Source organism: Hipposideros armiger, unplaced genomic scaffold (genome assembly GCF_001890085.2).
Source record: "Hipposideros armiger isolate ML-2016 unplaced genomic scaffold, ASM189008v1 scaffold_809, whole genome shotgun sequence".
NCBI classification, from domain to species: domain Eukaryota; kingdom Metazoa; phylum Chordata; class Mammalia; order Chiroptera; family Hipposideridae; genus Hipposideros; species Hipposideros armiger.
Genome location: NW_017732159.1, coordinates 739289 through 757710, shown reverse-complemented (window position 1 = coordinate 757710; position 18422 = coordinate 739289). Strand labels below are relative to the sequence as shown.

General features: G+C 38.6%; 1 protein-coding gene across 1 annotated transcript in view; it reads right to left on the bottom strand.

Annotated features, from left to right (window-relative positions):
- Nucleotides 1–18422, bottom strand: part of PDE1C (phosphodiesterase 1C) — a 485865-nt gene that overhangs the window by 78805 nt on the left and 388638 nt on the right. The window contains exons 10-14 of the mRNA XM_019628811.1: nt 14979–15079; nt 12448–12576; nt 7333–7434; nt 6639–6759; nt 385–466 (exon numbers count right to left, since the gene is read on the bottom strand). Of these exons, the coding sequence (XP_019484356.1) occupies nt 385–466; nt 6639–6759; nt 7333–7434; nt 12448–12576; nt 14979–15079 (535 nt within the window). The remainder of the gene's footprint in view (nt 1–384; nt 467–6638; nt 6760–7332; nt 7435–12447; nt 12577–14978; nt 15080–18422) is intronic.

Here is an 18422-nt window from a genome sequence, read left to right as displayed (position 1 = left end):
GAAGGAAGGAAGGAAGGAAGGAAGGAAGGAAGGAAGGAAGGAAGGAAGGAAGGAAGGAAGGAAGGAAGGAGGGAGGGAGGGAGGAATGGGGGAGGAAGGTAAGAAGAGAGGGCGGGAGGGAAGAAGGGAGAAAGAAAGAAAACATTTAAAACCAGGCATTCCTGGAAGTGGGGTCCTCCAGGAAATGGGGCCGCCCTACAAACCAGCCACGCTCCAGGGAGAATGATGGGAAGAACCCCATCATCTATCAAGCCGAAGCCAGGAGCCCAGCACAGCAGCATGCAGCCCGGTTCCAAGTCAGAGAATCACCGAGAGCATCCAAGCTTACTTCCGGACATCACTCTCTGGTTTTCCCTTCCATCCAAAGGGCTCGCAAACACGTACCTACTTGCGACTGAGCAACCATGGTCGACTTTCGGTCACACAGAGGAGAAAAGGGCAGCCCCAGCTCTGCTTCTCTGTCACCCTGGCAAAAAAGGAGGTCATCGTAAATTAAGGACAGTCGGCTGAGCCACCCAGATTTTATCTGGCAACTTCAGCTGCCATGAAGGCCACTGGCCTTTATTTTAATGATCACAAATATATTATGTAATAGGTCCTTATGGGGCCTTCTTCTCTTCATATTAGACACCAGGCGACTGAAGCCCTCTGAGGCTCAATCACTCCATCCAACCGCAAAGGCGCTTGCTGTCATATAGAAAGCCTCATCAGGCAGCAACAGGTCCCCTAAGGAAAGTAAGAAAAGCCACCTGGCCTAGAGCCAACATGGCAGCCATCATTCTGACGTGTTCTTCAGTTGTTAGTGTCGACCTGTGGCCTTTCTGAAGCCAGTGAGCCCCTCCCAGCTGTGGGCAGAGTTCGAGACACAAATTCAACCTGGCCTGATTTGAATTTCTTCTCCTTGTGCTGCCTACAACCACACACAAAGGGAGTTCGTAACCACAGGGCTTGGACCATCATGAAAGCTAGACCCCAAAAAGAAGCACAGCAGCAAATAATTGTTTGTGTTTATCAAGCTAGACAATAATAAAACATGATTCACTGGCCAGTATATTTTCAATATCACCAGAAAGCATCACGATAATAAGTAAGTGCTATGGAAACTCTACATCATGATGGAGATGGTTTTTAAAAACCTCAACCAGAAGCTCAACCCTTCAGCCACACACCCCGAGGAAAGGGAACACGTGTCACCCTTCTTAGAGCACTGACATTGTGCTGATTCATTTAACGAGGTAAAAATCCACTCAGGTTCATGGCTGCTGATTTGGGCTTGAGTCTAGCCTTTCTCCCATTAGCTCTGTGATCGTAGGAAGTTTATTTTCTCTATATATATACTTCAGTTTTATGATCTACAGCGGTTCTCAACCTTCCTAATGCCGCGACCCCTTAATACAGTTCCTCATGTTGTGGTGACCCCCAACCATAAAATTATTTTCGTTGCTACTCTATAACTGTAATTTTACTACTGTTATGAATCGTAATGTAAATATCTTTTTGTTTTCCGATGGTCTTAGGCGACCCCTGTGAAAGCGTCATTTGATCCCCAAAGGGGTCGCGACCCACAGGTTGAGAACCGCTGAATATGTGGAGTAATGATCCCTACCTCATCAACTTATGACGAGGATTAAATGAGAAAATGTATGTAAGTAAGTAAAAAGAACTACAATTGTTTCCTAATGGGTATCTCTAATATTGAAGCCAAGACTGGAGAAATATTTAGTGAATTTGTTACTCCGAATACATGCTGGTTATAATAAATATCACCAATAAATTAATAGTAAATAAAGAGTGATAGCGACCCAGTTCAAAAACCAGGCCCAGTTCAAAAACTGAAAGTTTTTACTTTCTAAGGCAGGTTACCCAAAAGAAAGGATGTTAGCTCACACACATATTTAACATCTATTGAAAGGAAGCTGAACAGTAGGTCACAACGGGCGCTGGAGACATCCGAGGGTCTCCAGAATCCAGATCAGTCCTGAAGCGGCTCGGTTCCTCCTCCGCCCTTCCCAGGACAGCTAACCTCTGGGACACAAACGGTCCTCGTTGGTTCAGTGTGCCTTGTAGGGGCTACTCTCTCTCTCAAGTGACATGATAAAAATGATTTATTCCTGAGCTATCTCTACTTGGGCAGAATGAAGAGAAGGAAGAATATTTATAACATAACTTGTAGTGGCGCAGATGGGTTAGTGAGGTACCTCAGCTGAAACAAATAAAACCCACTTTTATGCCCTACAAAGCACGGATGCAAGTTGTCTTGTTGGTACATTTTAATGGGGGTGGTTTAGAGGAAGAGGTGGTGAACACTACCTACTTGATTATTAAGATGTAAGCATTAATTTGGGTTTTATTGCTGAAAAAGTGCATATTAAACAACTTCCTATCCCATGCATGGGCTTGCCCTCACCCACTTCTACACATCATTTACATCTTTTGTATTTAAATGAGCTGAGTACACTCAACTATTAAAAGCCTATTCTAAAATAGTGATCATTGAATTCCCTTTTGAGGACAGTCAGACTTATGAATTAGAAAAAATGTGCGGAAAGTAATATGAAAAAATGTACTTCTACAGGTAAGTCCAACTTGATTGATACTATATTTTATGACTCTATAACTACTGGCCCTTGTGGAATTATTCATACACTTTCCTCTTTACTAAAGAGGTCAATATTTTCAACCCATGATAGATCAAATTTCAAAAAATGATATATAAAATACATAAATGACATAATTTATAAGGTAGATGTACCTGGTGTTCTTTGAATTCTATGTACTCTGCAAGTAGGAAAATAAATATACTTTTCAAGAGCATGAACATTCACAAAAATTGACTATATAGTAGGTGACAAACAAATTTCACAATAAAATACAAACAATGAAAAAAATTATTTAACCAAATTTAAATAAGCCACAAATTAATTACAAAACTAGAAAGTAAAGGAACCTAACACTAGAAAAGTATATAAACATCTACCTGAAGCAACTCTGGTAAAAAAAAAAAAATCTAAACCAAAATTACAGAATATTTAGAAAATAAGATTGTGAACATACTGTATATCAGAACCTCTGCAATTCATGAAAAGAAAAACACAAACTCCTAGCCTTATATTTTCTAATTAAACAGATAGATTGAAAATAAATGAGTTGAGCACCCAACTCAGGAAGTCAGCAAAAGAACAAAATAAACTCGAGCAGAAGAAATGAATTAATAAGGATGAAAACACCAATTAAGGCTTCATAAAATTAAAAAAAGAAAACAATAAAACAATTAGCTGATTTTATAAAGAAGAAAGGAAAAAAACACTAACATATGAAATTAGAAATTAAAAAATGAGAAAATAACCACAGACAGAGGAACTGAAAAGAACTGCAGGAAACGTTTGCAAAATATAAAAAAATATATATTTTTTATACAGCAATACAAAGGAAATGAACCTCAAGACTTTTATGACATGTATTTTACCAAAAAGGCAAACTTATACTTCCTTAAAGTCAATATTTCATTGAAAAGCACCCTGAGGCAGTGGCTTGGATTTTGTAAATTATGGCTATAAAACTAAAGATGAAACTTACTCTTTTCATAAAGCATGGAAGGTCTGGTATTGGGACTGAGGCTATGCCCTTATTTTGAAATATAACCCAACTTGCAAATGTAATTTTTTCAAAGACTCTACAGTCCCATTGAGATTTCCCATTTCAACTGTCCAATTTAAAATCTATAGTTAAGAGCTGAGGCAACATTTTTCCTACATGGATTAATTTACAATGGCTTAGGACATCTGGGTTAAAATACTAAGTCAATAAAAATAATTTAGTGAATCATAATTACTAAAAAAAAATCATTCCAGTCCAGTGAGCTAACATTCCATTCCTAATAGTTGAGAAATTCAATGTAGTTCTTTTCACATTGCCGCTAGCACATTTTCATTCAATTCAAGCATATGTGTATGCAAACAAGGTTTCCTTTATGGGGGAAAAAAATTCACATATCTAAGTAATTTCTCATATTCACTTTCTCAAATTAAAAAGAGAAAATCACTTCAATACCTCAAACTTATATGAGTTAACTATCTACTTCTGGTTGCAGATTAAATACCCCTACCTATAGGGGTGTTATTGAAAAAGTATATGCTAAGGGGAGTGGATATTTGGAGAAAATACTCTTACTAATATTCGAAAAATTACTTCTGGGAAAATGGCTCAAACTTCTCCCTTGATTAAGGATGAATTTGCAGAGTCATTCTTGTGTATACAATGGAGCCACATCTGTACAGCTCTAGGTACTCCCACACCACTGGGTTCCCCTTGAGAACTACTCTGTGAGAATAGTGATGACTTTGCAAAGAAAAACAGCTACCTGCTGAATAGGGCATGTCAAGGTAAGAACGTTCAAACCTGTAGAGAATTTTCCTAACAATTGATTTGAGCCAAACAGAGGATATACCTGGAAGCAAGATCTCAACTGACTGAGAAAAGTGCTTCCTAGAATAGCAGTTTGCAGCTTTTTTTATGCATTTTAAACTACGGAGGGAATGAAGGAAGATTTCAGGAAGGTGGGAGAAAGCAAGGTGGAGATTGGATTATAGGATAGTTAACAAAATTATGTGCTCTCCTGAGGGTGGTCTCACTTCTGAGAGGTTTGAAAAGGGGCACTTCAAAGGTGTGTTCACCTAGATGCACAAAAACAATGGACAGGGCTGGCTTAAGACAAAGATGAGCCTTTAACTAAAGAAGTTATATGCCTGGGGCGTGACTACCCACCATAACCTGCCCAATTAGGAATTTATGATCTGATCACCCTGTGAGGTTACTTTTCTTTTTCATCTACAGGTACCTGCTGGTATATTCATATAACAGTTTAGGTTTGCATGTGTATATACACGTGTTGATACGCACCATGGACAGATATAAAAACATGTAGAATATTTAAATGCTAGAAAGTTCCTAGGAAAACATCTGGTCCAACCTTCCTCTAAGTACCACCCCCCCCCCAAAAAAAAATCACAGATAAGACCACTGAGAACTAGAGGAGTGATTTGATGAGTCCCAGGCCACAAACCAGTTGGAATAAAATCACCAATAAAGGGCCTTCTGGACTTTGTTTAGTATGCTGTTAACTCCAGTCCCACCTCATTACCAGAGAGTATGCCCGGCTTCAGAAGGGAAAAACAAACAAACAAACACAGACAGATGCCTTCTACAATTTCTGCACTCAAACCATAATTATAAGAATAAGAGTAATCATAAGAATAATTTCCTTGAAAAATTTGAGTAACCAGTGAAAGAGCATATCTCTAGTTTGGGAGACAAAGTTGAGACTGGTGTTCAGGAGTTATTTATGGGAAATCAGAAGTCTGAATCCACGGTGGGAACTTCCTTCCTGAATTAATAAAAATTAACTGCATTAACTTAAATGAACTGTTATATAGGTCCCAAAACCTATATGTCATCTTGCCTTTGTGGATGAAAAAGGGGTGCTGTAATAAATCTAACTAAAAGTAAGCTCACAGAATGATCTGATCATAAATTCCTACCTGGGCAGGTCATAGTGGTAGTCCCGCCCCAGGCATAAAGTGTATATCTTCTTTAGTAAAAGGCTTCTCTTTGCCTTAAGCCAGCCCTGTCCATTGTTTCTGTGCATCTAGGTGAACACACCTTTGAAATGCCTCTTTGTCAGACCCCACAGAAGTCAACCACCCTCAAGAGAGTTAACTAGCCTGTAATCCAATCATGGAGATTTCCCTGCCTTGCTTTCTCCCATCTTCATGTAATCTTCCTTACTTTCCCTCCTTAATTCCAAATGCATAAAAGAAACTGCAAAACTCATTTTCCAGAGCACTTGAGATCTTGCTTCCCAGAACTGTTGTCAGTTTGGCCCAAATAAACTCTCATAGAAATTCTCCACAGGTTTGGAAATCTCTTATGTTGACACGGTAACTTCAGGACCTCACATCTCAAAGCAGATGTTTTAATGGCAACTCTTCTTGAGGAGACATCAGTCTTAGTGCCACACATGTATTTCGCTTTCTATCTACTTCTCTGTACCTTATTTAAAAAAAATTTAAAGCAACATATAGTCATAAAAGACTCTGGATGTTCTTTTGGAAAACACAGCCCTGTGTCTTAGGATGTAGTATCTTTAAATTCAATTGGAACAGTAGCTTCTAGTGATTTTCTGACCCCAAATTGCCATATCTGGCTTTGGAATTAAACAACATGGCTTGCCAGCTGGAAAGAAGCAACCCAACCAATTATATCAGGCACACCAGTTAAAGGTTATCATATTAATCCCACAGGGCAATGCCAAAATTGCCATCATTTGGTCAATCCATTAGAAAAACAAATAAACAAAAGAGCTCCTCAGATGACATGTTGACAAAAGGCTGCCGCAAGGAAATGCTTTTTTCTTTCCAAATAGAAATGCATCGGATAGAAATGCCATAATGTCCTGATGATCAGAATTTCAGTAATATTCAAATATCACACAACCATGAGGTAGACACGAAAGAGCTGGGAACTCTCCCGCCCCAAAAATATTACTGTAATCTCAATAGTCTTTCTCATAGCATTGCCAAAACACCAAATTCAGAAAACATCCCGTGATGAGCCCTGAGGAGGAGCACAGCGAGAGGTACCTGTCTGAAGAATTCCTCCAGGAGAGACATGGTCCAGCGATGATGAAGCGTCCATGCTTTTGCTGGATGGCTAATGTCTGCTGTGTGCAGCATCAAGGATAATGCTTTTGGCTTCTCGATTCTGCAAACCCCAAAGGACCCAAACACACGATGACTAAACTTTCGGAACCTCAATGAGAGTTTTAAAAACATTCATTTTTTTAATCCCGTCCATTCTCCCACCTCAAACCCCACTTCAGCTGAACTGGGGGGAAAGCCTCATTTCATCCTACAACTGGCCTATTCGTCGGCTTGGTCTCCGTGTTTACTGAGCTGGGCACCTCAAAAGTTGACTCAAAATTCTTTCTGGAATGACTGCCACATTAAAAAAGACAACAAGAATCCAAGAGTCACTCACTGACTTTTATGGAGTGCCCCTGCATTGAGTCAAGCTTTGATCATTTAGCTGTCCAGAGGAAAATACAATATGTTAAATTCTAATTGGGGCAAATTGTTACCGGCCCCATTATTTATTTCAACCCTGAAGACAACCTATGTGTGATACGTACAATTCTCACGGCTCTCTCCTCCTAACACCCCCACTTCATGAGACCATTCAGGAAAGTTCTCCAGAGGTATGCCTTAAAGATGCAACGACATGGACAAGTACCAGCTCAAACACCTATAAAAACATATCAAGGCACAGGCCACTCACGCTTCTGGCTGCTGCAGGGCGGTTTTCATTGCTTTGATTTGTTGGAAATGACAGGACATATCCGTGGCCATCACCATCTCAATTACCAACGTCCGAAATTCCCTTTCAGGGACACCCATGGAGAAAAAAGGATGAAAGTAAAAAATGGAAAGTAAAAATTAGGTTTTTGGGGTTTTGGGGTTTTTTTTGCCACTTATAATCAAAATCAGTTAATTACTTGTGACATTTCTAATCTAACTTGAGCCTTTTAGGTGGGCTTTTTTAACGAGAAATAAATGAACAGTAAGGATTAAGGAAATCACTTATTAGGAGTATGACACGTAGAATGGACATATCATTTGGAACACTGACTCACAGAAATTTCAGTGAAAGTGTGGTAAAGCATTCCTTTCTCAACTGAGTTCAAAGTTTTAAGAAAAAAATTAATTTGAAAATAATCCTAGGAGGCAGACAGATAATCCATGTTACACTGGGATACAGGTGTTTCAACACCCCAAAATCCCGTGCCCCACGTCTTCATTCTTCCTGCCCTTCCCCCAGCCCCTGCCAAACACCGGTCTTTTCACTAGCGCTGACAACTCGATTCAGGTAGAATTTACATAGAATAAACTGCTTCCACATAAGCTGTACAGCTCAATGAATCTTAACAGTCGAATAAGCTTCAGCTTTTGCAAACACCATCACAATCATGATACGGAACCTTTCCATCGCCCTCAAACCCCTCTGCAGTTCACCCCGCCCTGTACCGACTGGCCCCTGGCAACTTTTAATCTGCTTTATGTCCCTAGATCATTTGCATTTTCTCGTTTTATTATACACAGATATTTATATATATCTATATCTATCTATATATATATATAGATAGATATAGATATATGCACACACACACACTAAAAAATGCAAAGGATCTAGAAAGACATAAAACAGACATATATGCACACACATATATACATATATATTAAACTAGACACTAGATATATATACACACATGTGTATCCATGTATGTACACACACACAAAATATAAAATGTAATCTTTGTTTCTTGCTTCCTTCACTCAGCATGATTTGCGATTCATCCACATAGTGGTTCATCCATAGTTCATTTGTTTTTACTGCTGAGTGGATTTCTTCATATGAGTATCCAGCTCTTTATTCATTCACCAGCTAAGGGACATTTGAGTTATTAGATTCTAGTTTGGAGCTATTATGAATAAAGGTGTGATGAGTATTCATATATGCAAGCCTTTGTGTGGATATATGTTTTCATTCCTCTTGCATAAATACCTCAGATTAGAATAGCAAGTTGATAAGGTATCTCAGTGTTTAACTTTGTAAGAAACTCCCTAAGATTTTTCAGAGTGGTTATATCACTTTAGATTTTGATCATCAGTATATGAGAGTTTCAGTTTTTCTATATCTGTGTCTTCTTCTACTATTGTCAGGCTTTAATTTCAGTCCTTTCATTTTCAATCATCGCTACAGGGATGTGTAGTGATATCTTGTGGTTTTAATTTGTATTTTTTTTGTAACTAATGATTTCCGGCACCTTTCATCTATTTATGGCCATTTGTGTATCTTCTTTTTAGGAGATGTCTGTTTCAAGCCTTTCCCTTTTTAAAATTGGGTTGTTTGTCTTATTATTGGTTGTAAAAGTACTTTATATATTCTGGATAGAAGTCCTATGTAAGATATCTATGTTGTGAATAATTTTTCCTACTTCTTGGCTTGCTTTTTTCTTTTTACAGTGTCTTAACAAAGAGCAAAAGTTTTTAATTTTGATAAAGTTCAATTTATCAAATTGTTTTAATGCTTCATGCTTTTTGAGTCCTATCTGAGAAAACTCCACCTACTCCAAGGACTTTGCTACGTTTTCTGGAAGTCTTATCATTTTAAGCTATTACGTTTAGGTCTATGCTCAGTTTGGAGTTAATTTTTAAGTATGAGGTGAAGTAAGGGTCAAAGTTATTTTTTCTATATGGATATCCATTTGTTCCAGCACCATTTGTTAGAAAGATTTTCCTTTCCCCACTAAACTGCCTTGGCCCCTTTGTCATAAATCAACAATGAATCAATTTCTGAATTCTTAATTCTGTCCCATGGATCCGTGTGTCTATCTTTTCACTAATAAAACACTGTCTTAGTTATGGTAGCATTACAGTATGTTTTGACATCAGGTAGTGTGGATCCTTTAACTTTGTTCTTCTTTAAAATTGTTTTGTTTGCATTTATACATAATGCTTAGAATAACCTTCCAATTTCTAACATAATTCTGCTGGAATTTTTATTGAGATTTTGTTGAATCTATACATAAATTTGGGAAGACTTGACATCTTTACAATACTGAGTCTTCCACAACATGACAACGGTATATCTCTCAATTTATTTATGTCCTCTTTAATCAGAAATGTTCTGTAGTTTTTAGTGAACAAGAGTTATACTTGTGTTTTTAAAGTTACTATAAGGTATTTCATATTTTTGTGCTATTATAAAATAAATTGTTTTTATTTCATTTTCCAATAGTTTGCTGCTAGTCTAGATGCAGTTGACCCTTGAACAATGTGAGGGTTAGTGGCGTCATCCCCTCCAATCTAAAATCCACATATTACTTCTGACTCCCCAAAAACTTAACTACTAATAGCCTACTGTTGACCAGAAGCCTTATCAATAACATAATAAATTAACACATGTTTTGTATGTTGTATGTATTATATAGTGTATTCTCATAATGAAGTAATCTGGAGACAAGAAAATGTTATTAAGAAAATTATAAGGAAGAGAAAATATATTTATAGTATATATTGAAAACAATCTGTGTATAAGTGGACCTGCCCTGTTCAAACCCATGTTATTCAAGGGTCAATTGTATATATATTTTTACATTAACCTTATATTCTGTAACCTTGCAAGATTTGTTATAAATTCTAGTAGCTTCTTTACAGATTCTTAGAATATTCTACTTAGACAATCAGGTCATCGCTAATGTAGACATCTTACAGTATTGATGAGATTAAGATCAGGCATCGTTGTCTTGTTCCCAATCTTAGGGAAAAGCATTCAATTGTTCACTATTAAGCATATTGTATTTTTTGTTGTTAATGGCCATATGCACTTAATTTAAAGAAATTAAGAAAAATAGCCTTTTTTATGTACCCAGATTTTTACCATTTTATTCCTTCCTAAAAATCTGATTTCCCTCTTGTATCATTTTCCTTCTACCTCAAGAACTTTCTTTAATATTTCTTATAATGCAGGTCTGTTGGTTCCAAATTTCTGTGTTTTTCCATTATCTGAAAATAATGTTATGCCATCTTCATTTCTGAAGGATATTTCCATGAGATAGAGCACTCTGTGTCAACATTTTTTTTCTTTTAGCACTTTACAGGCATTATTCCATTGTCTTTTGGCCTCCACGATTTCTGACAAAATGTCCACAGTAATCCAGATTATTTCCCTGAATATAATGTCACTTTTCTCTAATTTTACCCTTGACTCTTGGCAGTTTGACCATAATATGTGTGTTAGTGTGTTTTTCTTTGAATTTATCCTGCTTTAGGTTTGCTGAGCTTCTTTAATCTCTACGTAGAATATATCATTCACCATATTTGGGGAGTTTCCAGCCATTCTTTCTTCAAATACTTCTTCTGCCACGTTTTCTCTCTCTCCTCTCTTTCTGAGGCTCCAACTCTTTTTATGGTTGACCATCTGAAATTGTCTCAGAGGCCGCTAAGCTTCTCTTTTTAAAAATCTTTTGTCTATGAGTTTTTGTTTCTTAATTTGTTTGTCTTGTTCCTTTGTTGCTTTCAGTTTTTTATACCCCACATATGAGTGAAGTCATATGGTTTTCAGCTTTTTCTGTGTGACTTATTTTGTTTAACACAATAATCTCAAGATCCGTCCATTTTGTTGCAGACAATAGTTTAATGGTTACCAAAGGGTAGGAGGGAAAGGGGTGGAAGATGAGGGTGAACAGGGTCAAATATATGGTGATGGAAGGAGAACTGACTCTGGGTGGTGAACACACAGTGTAACATACAGATGAAGTATGACAGAATTGTACACTTGAAACCTATGTAACTTTACTAACCATTGTCACCTCAATAAATTTTAATTAAAAAGAAAAAAGCTTTCATCTCCTACTTCTTCAAATTGCATATTATTGACTGGTATTTTCAAGTTCACTGATTCTTTCTTCTGTCTTCTCCAACTTGCTACTTAGCCAATACAGTAGATTTTCCATTGAAATATGTTTTTAGTTCTAAAATTTCTGTTTGCTCTTGTTTATCATTTAATTTCACTGGTTAAATGTTACTGCATTTTATTACAAACATATTTTCCTTTACCTCCCTGAGCGTAAATAATGGCTTTAAAAGCCCTTCGCCGATCATTCCAACAGTAGTTCATCTTGGAGACTGCATCGACTGACTGTCTTTTCCCTTGCAAATAAGTCCCATTTTCCTGCTCTTTGTATGTTCTTTAAATTGTCACAGGATTTGAGTTCCCCTTATTTCACTCTCTCTTTTCTGAGGTTCTAACTTACCCACTAGTAGCTCTGGTTGTTCCTACCCTGGTTTCTCTAGCCAGAAAAATAGTGGAGGTGTTTGTATAAATATAGTTTTAGCAATCTAGTGTTGCTGCCTTCACTGAGACTGCCTTCAGCATAAAGTCACAAACATGTCACACACACCTCATTCTGTCATATTCTCGAAATATAGACACCCCTTCAAAACTTGCCTGTTTTGTTTACTCTTTAGAGCCCTCAAATCACTGGGAGTTGTACTGATTTGTTTGCTTGTATTTTGTCCAGAGTTTAGAGTTGTTATTTGCAGGAGGATTTGTTTAACAGTTAATTTGGCCTGCTGAAAGTGGAATTCTACATTATTCCACTTTGAAATGCACTAAATTTGTAATACATTAATTTGTAAAAGTCATACAAAGTCTAATGCATTTATGTATCCCAATAGAATCTATCAGATATTAAAATTGCTTTCCTACAAAGACATAAGGTATTAAACATATGTTATCTTTCGGTTACTGGATTTCTTCAAAGCAGCATAGTTTATCTCTCCTCACAGTTCCTTTCCTGGCCTCCAAATCTCTCCCTTGTCTCATCCTTACCTCCAGTCATCCTTTGAGAGGTTGATCAAAATATTCATCTCCTCATCCTCTTGGAGAAGGCGATAAGCTGCACTTAAATGGTGATTTTCCAATACAGACCTATCGTTGTACAGAATAGCTGGGTCAGACCTAAACAGAAAGCCAAGCAAAATAATTTAGGATGTTAAACAGTTGAGATTTTTCTGGTAACTCTCTCAAGCTAGAACGCACCATCTCTTTTTTCTGTGTTTAGCAATTTTCTTTGCCACCATGTCATTTATATCAACCAAAAAGCTAAAACTAACACTACAAATTATCAATCAATATATGTGGGGTATGTTGATACCAATATGTGGATATAAAATATGTGATATCTAACCTGAGAAGTCTCTGAAAACTGTTCTATAACTAGGTCTCAATTCTCTGTGCTAGTAACAAAGGTTATTTTTTTTTAATGTGGGTCAAGTCAAACTTCCTTATGTTTTCTCGAACAACTTGAATTTTTTTATTCAATAAAAATTTTTGCCATGCAAAGAATAAAGAATGTAAGAATTACATGACAATTGTTAGTCACTTTTGCAAAGACCATTCCACAGCTGAATGACACTAAACACAGGGCTGGATACTATTTCAATATCCTTAATTTAGTGAAATCTCAGATTACCACAGCTTATTTGTTTCTCATCAAGGAAGATGAGTCCCAGACATGTAAAGTGACTTCACACAGCTCCACGGCAGCTAAGTGCCAGGGTTGGAATGAAGGCAAGCTCTTCTGAAAGTTGGGCCATTGTTCCCCAAGGTAACTTCTGCCTATCGTTGGCCAAACTTTCAAATGTATCTAGCATGCCTTTAACGTGTTAGACTTAACATACCATCAAAGGACAAAGAAACTGGTCACAGACTTAGTTTTCTGAACAGGGGGCACACAGGCTGAGATGCTTTAGATAAAGTTCCATTAGAGAAGGCCAATGTTTAAATTGTATTCCAAACCAAGCTTCACTGAGACCCACTGAAATGTTCCCACGCCCATGGAGATAGCACACAACATGCAGATGTGGAGGTGAAAGATCTGATTTTCTATGTGTTAAGTAAGGAAGACACCAACTGATGTGTATTTTGTGACATTAAGCTATTTTCCATCTCCTATAATGAGGCCATTTTGTTCTGTGCTGTGATGGGTTTTGATGTTGGTCTTCAGCCAAGATCCGTGTACAGTTGTTCCGCCCACCTGTCTTCCCTCTGCAGGTGCTGTTCAGCACCGTCTCTGTCCTCAGAGCAAAGATTCCACTCGCAGATATCCATGAAACAGAGCTGCTCTGTGGAATCCCTGTATTTAAAGACCTCACAACAGAACTACAAAGGCTGTTTTGCAGCAGCTGAGGCTACTCTCTGTGAGGAGGCAGGAGGTGGAAAATGAAGTGGACGGCTTATGTCCTTTTGTCTGCTTCCATTCTATTGAAGTTCCCCTTCCGAGCACAGATCAGAGGATACTGTCTTCTTTTGTGTACCCCATAATTAAGTGTTGGGTTCATTAAATACAAGTGGATTGATTTATGCACACAAATCTATCTGGAGTGTGCACCTGCTTTTTAAAGTGAAATCAGCAAGTATTTATTTGGTATTCATCTCTCGTCCCTTCCCATTCTATTCTTTCTCTTTGCCACCTCTCCCCAAATTCTAGCTTCTTTGGATTCCTACGTCAAGGCCCAGTTAATCCTATGTCAGATTCTCTGCAGTTGCACATCACTGCCTTAGGAAAAGATATGTTCTCAGTCCAGAAGAGGACAGATAAGGTTTCGTCTTAAATGAAAATGACAATTGACTGGTACTGCTTGCCTGGAGTTCTGTGCTGAGAGGAATACTAAGGAGAAATCTGCAGCTAGTAAGGAAAAATACCAAAATTGATTAGTGATGTCTCTTACAGTCAAGAGGGTCAGAGCGGAGCACCTGGACCCGTATTTAATATCCATCCCTCTGAGAGGTCTGCGTTTGCCCATGCAGCTCATTAGAGAGGGTGCAGAGGGCGCCCATGGTGAAGGGGCCCCACATGACACAACCTAGCTCCCCAAGCCCCGTGCCAGGCAGGAATGTAAGCACTAAACAGAAATCAGAGAGAACGACAAGAGCATGGCCAAAAGCCCAGAGATCAGAGGGTAAGAAGGCTCGGTTATTGTTCACGTCAACAAAAACACTCCAATCCTTGTCTGTCCTCACTGACTAGTCTATGTGACATCTGTGCCTTTATGTAAACTACCCCACCTCTTATTAGAAACAGGTACACTATGCATGGTACATACATAAATGACAAATAGCTAGCATTAGAACAGAGAGGAAAAGGAGATCCATATTAGAGGTGAACAGAATAGGGGAGTGAGGAGCAGATGGCTTCTTCATCGAAGCTGACCAGGCTGATCTCTTGTTGAAAAGTTCACTTTTCCAGAAACGTAAACTAGAGCAACCGTGCACAAGAAAGCTGATGACATCTTGCTGGCTTATAAAACTCTACCCCTGGCCCCCTCTTGACTCTTCCCCAAATATTTCAACATCCTCACCGGGTCTGAATGTGGAAATTGTTGGTGGTCCCGGTGTGCTCGTAGTCATGGATGGCTGCTGAGAAGATGATAGCGAAGATCTCCAGCTCGGTCAGCCAGTTCTGGAAGGGAGATCAGAGTCATCAGATAATCTGTCTCTTTCTCAGTCTTCAGCTTGCTGACAACACACCCACATTTCTGCATTTCCACCCCCAGCTGGTGAGCTATTGCCAAACACATGTTTCCTGACAGACAGAAATGATTTTTGGGGTTTTTTTTCTTCTTCTTTAAGGAGCCTTGGGGACATATGATTTGAAAACAGCATGCCCAGCTGGGTTGAAAAAGCAAAATACTAGTTTTATTTTTTTCAAGGAAACAAAAAAACAATGAACCTGCAGACATTAAAAGCCCTCATTGCATCTTCTCTCAAATTGCAAGTTACTAGGTAGGCCCCCGCCCAAAAAAATTAAAATTTCAATACAATACCAAGAACTAAGAGTAACAGAAAACCCAACATCTATCCACTAGAAGGGTGCTAGGTAGGACAGATGGGAAAACAACACTGGCCTGCCACCTTATGCATGCTAAAGTTTGAAGAGACTTGTCACCATCCAGAAAAAAAATTGGCTATAATTCAAGGGTCCTCAAAGTGTGTTCCCTGGGTCAGTGGCATTAGCATCACCTGGAAGCTTGTTAGAAATACAAATCCCACCCAAATCCCATTGAATCAGGAACTCTGGGTTGTGGCCCCTCAATCTGTGTTTTAGCAAGCCATTCAGATATTCAGATGCACGCGAGAGTGTGAGAGCCACGCCTGAGTTTGAAGCTGTCCAGTGAATTCCATTTCAGAGACTCTCTGCATTCATTGCTGCTTCCCTCCTTTCTGTAAACCATCCTGCCCAATGTCCACATGATAGAACATTCATGACGCGTAGCCCACCTTTTGGTACCCTCTACTCACTTTGTTTGCTAGTTGAATTGATGCTTACAAGTTTTAGTGTGGTTTATTCCAAACCCTGTTCTGAAATATTGCATTTAGCAGAATTACGTAATTAAATACAACATAAACCAATAAAACATGAACACAAAAATGGAGTTGTTATGTCCACAGAACCTAAGTTCAATGCTTTAGACAATCACTAAAAGAACTGTTGTCAAAAATAGGTGTGAAAATTGTGGAAGAGTAGACAACAATAATAAAAATTTAGAGACGCTCTGCACTCAGTTTGCCTCATGAGTATCTTTATTTCACTCTGAAGAAATGAAACTTGAAATCTTAGATGGGGCAGCGTTCATGCAAGACTAATATAAGTCCCCAAATCGGCAGAATTCAGGAAATAGCTTGGGGTCTAAACTAAAGATCAGCAAATAAAATATATTTATCTGACTTCAGTTAACATAAAATGATTAAAAATGAACAGATCATTTTAAAATACTTCTCACTTTAACTGCTTTTTTTCCAATTAATTACTAATTTTGATCTTCATCTAAGAAACTTACTGAGAATTATTACCTCCTCTGAGGATAGCTACAGGAAAAAAAATAATAAATGAACAAACTACATGTAACTTATGAAAAAAAGATTTCATAGTTAGAGAACGAATGAGCATAGTAATAACTTGGGGGAAAAGCACTGTACTTTTGAAAATGATTTTTAACAGAATCTAGCATGAAATGTCAGGAAGCTTTTTGGCATCCTCGATAATATGCCTCAAAAATTGAAACTGATATACTGGGGACAGAAAGACATAAAGAGAAAACAGACTAAGGTGACAAAGAAACAAAATTAAATGAAAAAGAGATGGGTAAAATAAGTAAAAATTGCAAAAAAACTGAAGCTGCAAACACCCCCCCTACCTCCCCCCCTCCCCCGAAAGCAGCAAAGGGTCTCTTCTTCAGGGTTAACTGAGGGCGCTTACTCTGTGTCAGGCCTGTGTACACATAAAAGCTCACGCAATACACACAACTCCATAAAGGTAGGTTATCTGCTGTTATCCCCATTTTATAGATGAGAAGACTGAGGCTGAAGGGGTTCAGTGACTTACCCAAGGTTACACAAATAATTATTGGACCAAGCCACACAATATCACTCCAGAGTTCCTACTGATAATCTCTAAGTCATATGTCCTTTGGGTCACTGTTCATGTATTTATTCCATTTTGCACAAAAAATGATATAGGTATAATTTTATATTACACATTTTTCTTGATATTTCATATATATATATATATATGTATATATATATATATATTTCATTTTAGCAATGTCTTTCTTTTCTTCCCCAACACCCTGTCCCCAGTGCCCTGTCCCCGCCCATCTGCCCCGACTCCCACATAGTTCCTTCTTCAAGCTCATGCAAAATTCATTTAACATTTTATAATAAGATTGTGAACGGGAGACAGTGTACCATCTAAACAAATCTGAATCACAGAGCACCAGCCCTACCAACACGAGCCGTCTAAAGAGCCACAGAATTACAGTTCTCACATTACAAATATCAGTGTAGCTTTCCCCCTTAGCCAACTATGCTAACAAGATCCTATCTTGGTGTAACCTACTTCTAATATACACCAAAAACAACAAATAAATATGAACAAGCACACAACAACAAAACATAATAACGCTATCACCTTTAAAACTCATTGTAACACCCTGGCCTTTCAACAGCCCCTATGGGTGCTTAGCATCGGTTTTGCTGTTGGGGAATGAAAGAAAGGAGAGGTGGGATCTGGCGGAAGGAGGAAAAGGAGGCGAGGGGAGGGGAAAGGGGACGAGAATGAGGGGGAGGGAGGAAGAGAGGAAGGAAGAAAGGGAGGGAAGAAGAGAGGAAGGAAGGAAGGGAGGGAGGGAGGACGGACGGAGGGGAAACAGCTTCACAGATGAGGGACATTTAAGATGGGCCTTGAAGCGCAAGAAATGGAACTGGGAACTTTCAGATGAACAAATGAGCAAATCCCGGTGGCAAACGCTGATTCATTTCGAGTAAGGAAATAATTCCATTTAGTGGAGTGGGAGTTAGGGCTGCTGAGGGCCCTGTGATGTCAGGCATTAAAGGGCGAGGAACACAAACCAGATTCAACAGGCAATGAAACTTACGTGCGTGCGAGAGGATTCTACGGTCAGTCTGTTACTGAGAGGGAGAGATAAGAGCCGGTTTGGGGATGAGAGCGTCCTTACAGGGTATACAGGCAGTGTGGAGGTAGAACTGATACGGCTCAGCAATTAACTGAAGGAAGACAGCCAGAAGAGGCTGCTGTCCTGAACAGTGAATTAAAGATGGCCCCAACACGTCGAGCCTGGGTGGCAAGAACAGTGGTGGGTGGTATTAGACAGCGTCATGAATGGAAACAGAGAAGGTCTGGGAAAAGCTATGTTGAGGGAAATTGGGCTTCACATTTTAATAGGGCTTGTATTTCCTTGCCTTTTCCAAATTAATTGCTGTGAACCCAGACAGTGTTATCACAA